Source organism: Jaculus jaculus, chromosome 4 (genome assembly GCF_020740685.1).
Source record: "Jaculus jaculus isolate mJacJac1 chromosome 4, mJacJac1.mat.Y.cur, whole genome shotgun sequence".
Classification (NCBI taxonomy): domain Eukaryota; kingdom Metazoa; phylum Chordata; class Mammalia; order Rodentia; family Dipodidae; genus Jaculus; species Jaculus jaculus.
In genome coordinates, this window is record NC_059105.1 from 111972868 (window position 1) to 111984274 (window position 11407).

Below are 11407 nucleotides of genomic sequence, written 5' to 3' on the forward strand. Positions count from 1 at the left end.
AATCAGAGATGGAGTAAATGTCAGATTGATGTAAGTGCTACATGGAGGACTAATATAGAGAGACATAGATCTCAAATATTTAAGGTTAGATTTAATGACAATAGCAAGCTTATAAAGCAGAAGTTCTCTGACAGAAGAAAGGAAAAAAGTAAAAGACACAGAACTGTTGGTCAGTGTTTCTAGAACCAGCTGGGCTTCCTGTCATATCACTTAGTATGCATATAGACATGCTGAAATTTTTCTGTACCCATGGACTGAAGGAAATACCCAATTTTAGCAAACTCTTAGTGACCTTACAATAAAAATGAAATAAAATGTAAAAAAAAAGAAAAGTTTTTGGAAGAGAAGACCCCTGTCTCCTTCCAATTCAGACTTTAGTTTAAACATGTTTATTTTTTCCTAATTTCTTCAGAGATCTAGCATGCATGGTCTCAAGAGTGTTCTTTGACCTCACCAAAGATGAGAGGCAATGGTGTTTTCAGGAACTGGGCTGCATAGGTGGGAAGGAGGGATGCAAAAAGGTGAAGCAGTAGGTTCTGAGTGACAAGAAGAGCAGGAAGCTCTTTGTGCAGCTATGCCATAGATGACTGCAGGTAACAATAGACCACATGCTTCAAGAAAATTGAAGGAGGTGGGAAGTGTTTGCTACAAATAGATAATACCTTTAGGAGATTAATATGTTTAACCCAATTTAACACCTTAAGTCTCTCTCTCTCTCTCTCTTTCTCCATATATATATACCAAAACATCATATTGTCCCACTCATACATATAATTTTAATATTATGTATTTGTTAAGATAAATTTGGCACCAGGTGTGGTGGTGCATGCTTTTAATAATCCCAGCGCTCAGGATGGAGAGGTAGGAGGATTTTCATGAGTTCAAGACCACCCTGAGAATGCATACTTAATTCCAAGTCATCCTGGGCCAGAGTGAGACCCTACCTCAAAAAAAAACAAAAAAAAATTGTAAGAATATTCTTATAGTTGATATGGTTTGTTTGCTCATAAGTCATGTATACATAATCTATAATTTGTTGGGTAAAATATTTCCTTCATCATCCTAAAATTATAGACATCAAGCTGTCATAGCTTCTTCTTTTCCTTTGTAAAGTAAACTAAGGTTACATTGACTTCACACTAACCACATGTGTCCAGTATGGGTGTGAGAGGCTAGCCTTTACCCCACTTTATGTTCCTGTTGTACCACTGGCTTTATAAAGGTTCACATCAGTTGTCTTGCCTCTGGGAAATTTTAGCTTTCCAGATAGACAAGAGTCCAACCTGTTTGCTCTGCTTTATATTAAACCACCTGTAATTGTTTAATAACAATTTCTTCTCTAGATCTTAATTTACTGGTTTGCAAAGTGTGATAACCAGATCCACATGACGTACTTGTATGGAAGGGATGAACTGACTGGTTTATAGGCCATGAAATTTCTCCTGGGAGAATTAAACATGTGAGAATGTGTGACCCATGTGAGAAAAATGCCAGCCTCATGGATGCACATCCCAACCAGAGGTTCCAGTGGGTACCAAGGAAACATGACTCCACAGAGCTTTTCTCTCCAGGAGAAGGAGAAGGGTAGTCAAGGGCAGAAGGAGAGCTGAGGATACTCAGCACCCAGGAGACCAAGGAAGGATGCAAGCCTTCAAAGCAGAATTGCTTAAGTTAAATTATAAAATTCAAGTGAAGCCCTTTGGATACTTCATGCTTCTCAAGATGTGCACTACTAGGCCTTGGCACAGACACACTTGATCACCTAAGTGGACAAAAGAGGACAAGGGTACAGAAACACCTACATGAACTATCCCCTAGATGATATTTATGCACAAGGAATTTTGACAATCATTAAGATAAAGTAGTATATAAACAGGTATGTTTTATTTTAACATTATTACTCTTGCTCCTGAGATAATTTGTGTGTCCCAATATCCATAAAATAGCCAATTAATCCTTTGTACTTGTCCAATTGCTTCCATTGAAAGGACTATACAGGAAATGTGGAGTGGGACACAATCCAAAATTGTGTAGAAAAATCAACACGACACATTCCATATCTATTTCAATTAGGATTAAAGATAGACTATATTTAGAGGCTAGGGAGACTTAAAAGCTTTCTAGTTTTCATTTCAACTTGTTGAATTTAAAATGATTGTTTCTTCTAAGATCAAGTTCAGCTAGAATACTAGTTCAGACCAGTCACGTTGTGATTTATATCTGCACACTGATTCATGCACACATGAATCCCTTTTAGGGAGACTGCCCTCAGAAAGAGAGGGGAGTCCTTCTCCTGACCAAATCCATTCCAACCATTTTGATAATAATAAAAACAAATTCTCAATAGCAATCAGCAGCTCAAATGCTAGTGCTTGAAGAGGTTTAATAGACTGACATGGAAGGCTGAAGAACACATTTTGAGAATATAAAGGGAACAGGTGAGATTGGACGAGAGGAGGGCATGCAGAGGAACACAAAGCTGTAGGCCTTCAGACATCAGCTCTGCTGTTTTACTCCCTACCCCCTAGAAAGAAGGAAAGGGCCAGTTGAGGATGGTGACCAGGTACCACCAGCAGCAAACTGTTAACGGAATCACTTGCTAGAAACCTGGCCCTTTGTCTAAAAGGAAGAGAAGACTGTTTCAACTTACAATAATTTCAATAATAGACCAAACCCAGCCAACTTCTTTGTCCACAAAAGTCGTTTAGCTCAGACTACATTATGCTTGCTATAAAGAAAAGAAAAGCAGAGAGGCATTCTATTTTTGCCACTCTGTACCTCCTCCCGCTCTCAGCTAATTAAGGGTCACTCCAGGATTTCCAGAGTTTTCTTTGGTGGCTTCAGAGGGGAAAGATAGGAGGTGGCCTTGAACAAACAGGAACCTCACCCATAAAGCCAATATCATGTTTCAACCTCAGTTCTTTTGCCAGCAGCAAAAGCACCGCATAGAACAGGAGTGGACCTTTGTGCCAGGGAATTTGCCCTTAGGAAGACAAAACCCCAAGAGCAAGGGCTAACAAAAGATAATCTCAGAAACACTAGTCACACTGGCTTTCTCAGAGAAACATGCTATGAGTCCTAATTCCTTATCACTCACAATAACAAGGCTAAACATTAGGCCTGGTCCCTCAGGTGGGTGGATACAGCATGCACTTGGACTTATAATTGGTGTTCTTCAGGTTGTAGACTTGTCTCTTGAAAATGTTCTGATGATTTCCAGAGGTTCCTCTGGCTCTCTCCTGGCCTGTGCTGCTAGTGCACACCCAGTGGTAAGTCTTGTCATGGTCTTTGCGTGTCATTGATGAGACACCCTGTCTCCACACTGCCATCTCAGGTATAAGGAATTTTCTATGAGGAATTTAAGAAGAGACAAATGGAAAGTAAAGTGGGCAGAAAACTTAGCATGAGATTATTTCACATTAAATATGTGTCTTTTCCAGGGTTGAATAGTACATGGAACAACTATGTGGCTTTAAAAAGTCAATAATCTCAGGAAGCAGAGGTATGAGGATTGCTGTGAGTTTGAGGCCGGACTAAGATTACATAGTGAATTCCAGATCAGCCTGGGCTACAGCGAGACCCTACATGAATTAAATAATAATAATAATAATAATAATAATAATAATAATAACACTTGCTAAAGTTTCAAATTCACAACCCCAGTTCATTCTATAAAGCTCAGCATTTAAAGCATGTAAGTCTAGTAGATTTCAGCAATCACTTTTAAAAGGGATTTTAGTTAATGTTCTATTTTTAGATGCTTAACATATGATAACATTATAGCTCAATAAGCCTACTGTTAAGTTTAAAGTATCATTAAATTGGCAATACAATTCACACATCTAAGCTTCTGAGCATATAGCTGAGACCCTCTTAAGTTAAATGTGCCTAGGGTACTTGCATTAGCCCACAGCTGGGTGAAATCATCCATCATAAAACATATTTTATAATTAAGCATTGAATGTGTCATGTAAACTATTAACTATCTCAGTAAAGTGCTTGCAACACAATATACTATGGGGGAAATCAGTTGTTCATCTTCTTTTAGTCCCATAACTATGTACTAAATATTGCTGGGGTGGGCTTTGAGCTGATGCAACAGCCTTTGAGCCATTCATGCTCCTACAAATAATCCCTCCCCCATACAGTTGTAAATAACTCCTGTCAACTCACTGGTTTATTAAACTAGATTTGAATGGAATCATTAAGCCTTTGGTCTGTCATAAATAACCTAACCTGGGGTAAAAAGTCATAAAACAAATGATAGTATACTGTTACAAATTCAATTAGTTATCCCAAAGTTCAGCTGTTGTTTATATGTACAATTATCTTTTCTAGCCTAATAAATACGGACTCAGTTACATTGTATGTAGTTATTCATCTACTTGAGAACACCTTTATTTTCTTTTTAAAATTTTATTTTTATTTTATTTTATTTTATCTTTAATTTTTAATTTTTTATTAACAACTTCCATGATTATAAAAAAATACCCCATGGTGATACCCTCCATCCCCCCCACTTACCCCTTTGAAACTCCACTCTCCATCAGACCCCCTCCCCATCTCAATCAGTCTCTCTTTTACTTTTGATGTCTTGATCTTTTCCTCCTCCTCTGATGGTCTTATGCAGGTAGTATCAGGCACTGTGAGGCCATGGATATCCAGGCATTTTGTGTCTGGAGGGAGCATGTTGTATGGAGTCCTGCACTTCCTTTGGCTCTTACATTCTTTCCACCACCTCTTCCGCATTAGACCATGATCCTTAGAAGGTGTGATACAGATACTGCAGTACTGAGCACTGCGGTCATTTCTTTCCATCACCATCATAGCTCCTGAGTCATCCCAAGGTCACTTCCATCTGAAAAGAGAAATTCTCAACCAAAAGTGAGAGTAGCATTAATATAAGGATGTGAACATTAACAGAAGTACTTACTGAGCAGTTTGATAAGCATAGTATATACATTTGGCCAGACAACAGAAGACATTACACCCCTAGGGCTTATGACTACCCCTGTTTTAAGTTTTCAGTATCAGGGATGTATTCCCTTCCCATGGAGTGAGCTTCCAGTCTAATTTGAGGGCAGTTCGTTTCCCCCATAACAGATGTGCCACTATTGCACCCGTTGGCTCATTTGACCTGGCTGGCCAATTATAAGGCATTTCTACCTAGAAGAAGGAAAAGAAACAGTTTTCCTTCCCATGGAACAGACAATAGTTTTCATAGATATTTATACTCTAAGGCCACATTAACTTCGTATCTCTCTGTTGTGGTATACCCTGAAGATGCTTGATTCTTATACATTTTGCATATAATGCTACCACACTACCTGGCCTAGCTAAGTAAGAAGTATTAAGTATTTTTGAAGGGCTTTATGAGACACATATGCAGAAAAAGTTGAAAAATCAAACAAAAATAAAGATAAAATGTTGACTGTTCCATTTCTTACCAATAAAAAGCAACTGAACAAGTTCAGATAGAACTTTTTAGAGACAGCATGTTCCACTGTTCTTTAATGATAACACTGTTTCAGTATTGGCCTAAAACAAAATGGCAAAAGGTCAGTAGTTTTCTCGGATATATCCTACTGATATCAGTGTCCTTTGCTTATTGGGCTAAGGTAAGGAAAGGATTTTTTAGTTCAATATCTATATATTAAATACCACATTCTACATTAATTTATTCCAGTTAAATCATCAGATCTGGAAAAATATGCTCAGGTACCCCAGGGAGCAATCTCTAATGCATTTTATGCAGAAAGTTAACTAGAGAATTATGTTAGCAACAACATTTACAAACTCTAATGAAAATCATTTTAGCCACAGAGAGAATTTAAACTGTGATGTGGCCACCACTGAGACACATTCAACTTTCCAGAATGTTATGAAGCAGAAGAATTCAAGAAATCCCTGAACTATTGTAGGAGACATGGTATTTTTGGTCTTCATCTGGATGGTTCCTGGATCCAGTTTTCCCCCATAAAGGGGTATACTTTTCTTTACTTAAGGTCAAATTCTGGAGAAGAACCTAGAATTCAAGAGGTAACACTCATGGATAGTGGGAAGGTGACTAAAAGTATCCTGAAGGATGATGTGTGTGTCTCCGCGGGACCTATTAGTTTGGCTTTTGTACCACTGGGATGCTTCTTCATGGTACAGTACGTGGACCTTTTCTGGGATCAGCTCCTCTGAGTTTCTGAGGGGCGTGTACATGAGGAAGTTCAGTGGCATGGACCATGGCCTCATCCCTGCAGCAGATCTTGGAGCTGTAATGCATGCCTCTCATCTGCCTTGTATATCATTCATTACAGCTTCTCCTCATCCTCACTGTTCACACTTTTCATTTTAAGTGGCTTTCCTGGTGTACTGTTTTAGACACATACACCTGATAGCTTTGGGTTATCACTTAGCATCCCTTTACATGGCTGCAGTTTTTCATTTACCACAGAAAATAAGGAAGTACCAGTAGAAATCCCTGGGATCACCTGGAAGGCAAACATATTTTCTATTTTTATGGATGCAGTATAGATTGACTATTCTTTAACCCAAAATTCCAAAGTTTGAAAGGCTCCACAATCTGAAAGTTTTTGAGCATTAATATGCTCAAATTGTTTTGGAGAGTTGGAAACATGGCTCAGCAGTTGAAGATATTTGCATACAAAGCCTCAATTCCCTACGTAAAGCTGAATACATAAAGTGGTGTATTCACCTAGAGTTCCTTTGCAGTGGCAGATATCTTGGCATACTCATACACTTCTTTCTCTCTTTCTCTATCTCTGTATCTCTCTAAAATAAGTAAAAATGTTTTAAAAATATTTTGGATATCAGGTTATTTTTGTTTTCAGATTTTCAAAGTAGGAAAGATCAACTGGTAAATCCTATACAAATATTCCAAAATAAAAACAAAAAAAAAACAGTTCTGAAAACTCATGGTGCTATGAATTTGAGATAAAGGACTCTGATCTTATATTGGTTTTGTTTCTTTTATTTTTTGTGTTTTATTTTGTGAATCCCATACTGGCCTAAATTGTGACCATCATGTTTATGTCTTCCACATTCTGGAATTATAGGTGAGGACTGCCATGCAATAAACATGCATCTGGATGATGGATCTGACGACCCAGTGGGATGGAGAGTTCTTTCCTTGCCTGCTGCTTTTCAACTGCCACACATACTCTTGGCCTTTGTAACCTTTCTCATTGCCACAAATGACCATTATGAACCATATCAATGAAAGCTTTGTTTTCTGATTGCTATATCTTCAGCAAGTAGGATTTAGGCAACAGACCCTTTGATCCTTGCTTGCTGGGCCTGGCTTGACAGTATAGAGGAATACAGCTACCAAAGGCCGTGGCTTCTTTTCGATTGCACTGTCCTATTAGAGTCCCAGGTAAATGTGTTCATATCAGTTATTAGGCAAGAGAGTAATAGTTTATCCATGCAAGTAACTTTTTGAGAGTGCCTGATTATGGGATCTCAAGGACCCATGCAATCCAAGTTGCCCTTCCTAAAACCAGTGTCACGTAAACAAGCAATCAAACAATAACAGTAGGATAATCTCCACATCCATAACTCTTAAAATAATTGCACGTGCAAATTTCCTTTTGCCACATATGTAGTGATTTCACAGGCTCCTAGTGTTCAGTTGGTGTTATAGTTTTGTGGCTGCAATTCAAGCTACTTATTTTAGAATTGTACTTACCATAGAGATATAGATATGACTCAACAGTTAAAGGTACTTTCGTGTAAGTCAACCAACCTAAGTTTGATCTTCCTCAGATCCCATGTAAAGTCAGACAGCAATTGGTGGAGGAGCCAGGAGAATCCCAAAGCAGTAGCAAAATAATAAGAGATTCTGCCTTGAAGTTCCCATTGGCCTGTGGCCAAGAAAAGTGGCTACTTCTTTCCAAAAGTCTTCTAAATGACTAGGCATATCCCTTTTAATCCTTCTGACTCTTTATTGGAGAATCTGCTTTGTTTTACAGAAAGCAGTAAAACCAAGATCCATCAATATGACAAGAAAAGATAGCCAACTTCCTATCACAAAATGACCCATCTCTGTAACATCTGCCAGGGCCCACCAGACATTACAGAGAACATGACCACTTAAGCATGAATGCTGCTCTCACTGCTAACCTGAAAACTAGCTCCAGAGAGATGATGTCAGACACTGAGGACACTCAAAATGCCTCAAAGCAGATATTCAGAGACTACAGAAGGCTGACCACTAAGGTAGTCTTATAACATGCCTGCTAAGGCTTAGTGACCATTGTGGAAAAGGGGATGGAAAGATTATAAGAGCCATAGGGTAGAAAGGAGTATCCTGTGGTATTGCCCCTCTCTACCATAGAAACTGAGTGATGCATTCATGTTCCAAAGGGTAACACCAGTAAACCCACTGAGGAGGGCCTTCAGTGGATTGGTGGTGGGGAGAGAGGATATGAGTATAATCTGATAGGAATATGGAATTATCTGGTAGGGCCATACAATAAAATTCATAAACAGTAAAAGACATCAACATAGAAGAGGGACTAGTTAAATAGAAGATGTTCAATGGAAGGGAGATGGGAGAAGGAAAACAAAAAAGGGGGGGGGAGATTATTATCAAAATACATTACCATTAAATAAAGGCCTTTGAACATTTAAGAATGATTGAAGAAGAGGAGAAACACCTTGAAGTTGTCCTCTGACCTCCACACTTGTACTGTGATACACTTATACACATTCATCCACATCTAACACACACACACACACACACACACACACACACACACACACTCATATACACAAATAAGTAAATTTTAAAATTACATTTACCATATATTAATTGTAATTTTGTTCAAAAAATAAAAATATGACTCATATGTCCAATACCTCTCTCATTCTTCCTTTATGAATCTGACCTCATAAAAAGTTCACCACTTTTTCAGTCTTGTAGATAACCATAACCAGGTGTTTTAGGAATAGCCTGTATTATTTTGGGGAACACATATCTCCCTGATCCCTGGCTTACTGTGATTGGAACCCAATTCTGGTTCTTAGAATTATCAGCCAGTGCCCATGATATTAGATTAATTTTTTTTTCTCCACCTTTCATGGAGCTCTTATGTTTGGGTCTCCCTCCTCCTTATTGAGAGAAATTTTTGTAGAGTGGTATAGTAGACATCTTCAGGTTGTGGGATGAACCTCCAGATCAAACACAGTTAATGGGAGGAAGAAAGGACTTATTTAAGCTTGCAGATAGAGGCAAAGTTCCATAGTAGCAGAAGAGACTCCACTTTTACAGGTCCAGGCAGAGAGAGAAACCACCACCATCACCATAAGTAATCACACTGCAGGAATCCACACAGAGCTCAAACACTTTGCATATCTCTGGCTGGAAATTCCAGATCCACTCCCACAGCTTAGAGCTGGACCCTAGGATCTGCTGACAGTGACTCCTTCTCCAGCCAGGAGGATGTAGCTCTAAATTACAAGCTTTAATAAACTCCTGAAACCACCACAAGTGGTATCCCAAAGAATGTTTCTATGGGATTGATTCATGCTGCCATAATTTTTGTGTATCCTTCATAACCATCCACCCTGTAGGCCCTTCCATACCTTTCTTTCCTTTTCCTGATCATTGACTTATCCAGCAGCCCTACCTCCTTACCCTCACTATTTTCCCTTTTTCCTATCTTCATTCTAATGCCATGTTCATATTGTAGATACTTATTACAACTTACAATTAACTGATACTGGATTTGGTTAGGAACTGAATATGAAAGAATCCATTTGGAATATGTCTTTCTGAGCCTATGTGATCTCACTCAGCATGATTTTTTTCCAAGTCCCTCCATTTTCCTGCATATTTGGTTGTTTCATTTTTCCTTACCACTGAGTGGAATTCCATTGTACATATGAAGCCTATTTTCATTAACCATTCATTTGTTACCTGCTAGAGCTAAAATGTAAGTTCCTATTCTGAAGACATCAAGTGATCATGCTAGAACTGAGAAGGAATCCAGTTTCCTCCCAGCTAGCTTTATAGTACCAGATAGTGCTATAAGAGTGTCTGGAGAGTAACAGTAGGCAACTTATTGATTAAGGAGGAGATCCTACCAGTTAAAAAATCAACCAGATGAGCAAGAAGTATACACTTGTGCAATAGTGGTACACAATGTAGTTAACCAACTGCCCATGCATTGGACATGAGACCTGCTCAGTGGGGGTGAACCCATATTTGGCTCTGGGAACCAAGTCAGAATCCCTACAACAGGAATCCAATAGGCTCTTTATAGAATCTCCACTGCTTTCTAACTAAGAAGAATGAATATATACATCAATATATCTTCTTAATGATTAGGATTATCTCCATTTATTCAAGCTGTTCTCACTTTTGATTGGAAAATCTGTTCTGTTTTACAGATGGAGGATAATTTGGAGGAGAAAAATGATACATCAATACAGTAAGAAGCAAGAGCCAATTGTCTACCAGGAGATGGGTCATCTACACTTCATGTGCCCAGGCCCAGAAGTCATTATATGGGAAGTGGGGATACAATACTTCTTTCATGTCTGGATTGAAAACCAGTTCCAGGGAAATGATGACAGAGCTGTGGTCACTCAAACCTCATCCAAACAGAGGTCTAGAGAAAGAAACACTATACTGGATATGCCACCAAGGCTCAAAGAGTATTGTGGAAGAGGGTGAAGAAAGATTGTAAGAGCCTCAGGGTGGGTGGTAATAGCTTGAGACTTCATGTTTCACCATTCCTGCAAAGACTGAGGCCTCTTGGTCCCCACAATGAATACCAACAACCCCACAAAAGACTCTCATCAGAATTGGGATTGGGGAGAGGGTGGTCTATGCGTGCAACATTTTTATTAAAAATATCAATAAATTTTAAAAATACTCCACTGGTAAATAACTGAGTGAAAGGAAATTAAAAAGTTCACTACTGGGATGAGTACATAACTCAATTAGTACAGTGCTTGCCTAGAATACATAAAGCCCTGGATTTGATCCCCAGCACCATATAAACGAGATGTGGTGGTGCACACATGTAGTCCCAGCACTAGTGAAGTGAAGGCAGGAGGATCAGAAGTTCAAGATCATCCTTGGCTATAAGGAAGCCAGCCTGGGATACATAAGACTGGTCTTCAACAGTTTCCTTTTTAATTTTAATTTTTATTTATTTGTTTATTTGAGAGAAAGAAAGAGAGAAAATAAGAGAGAGAGAGAGAGAGCACAAGAGACAATTGGTGCACCAGGGCCTTCAGCCACTACAAACACACTCCAGGCACACGTGCCATCTTGTGCATCTGGCTTACATGGGTCCTGGTGAACTGAATCTGGGTCCTTTGGCTTTACAGACAAGTGCCTTAACCACTAAACAATCTGTCCAGCCCAATAGCTCTTTTTGGTCAG

General features: G+C 38.9%; 1 protein-coding gene across 1 annotated transcript in view; it reads left to right on the forward strand.

Annotated features, from left to right (window-relative positions):
• The window catches only part of LOC123460245 (translation initiation factor IF-2-like), a 51780-nt gene extending 40935 nt beyond the window's left edge, over positions 1-10845 (forward strand). The window contains exon 2 of the mRNA XM_045148379.1: positions 10405-10845. Coding sequence (XP_045004314.1) covers positions 10405-10690 — 286 coding nt within the window. The 3' untranslated portion in view covers positions 10691-10845. The remainder of the gene's footprint in view (positions 1-10404) is intronic.
• Positions 10846-11407: the final 562 nt, after the last annotated feature.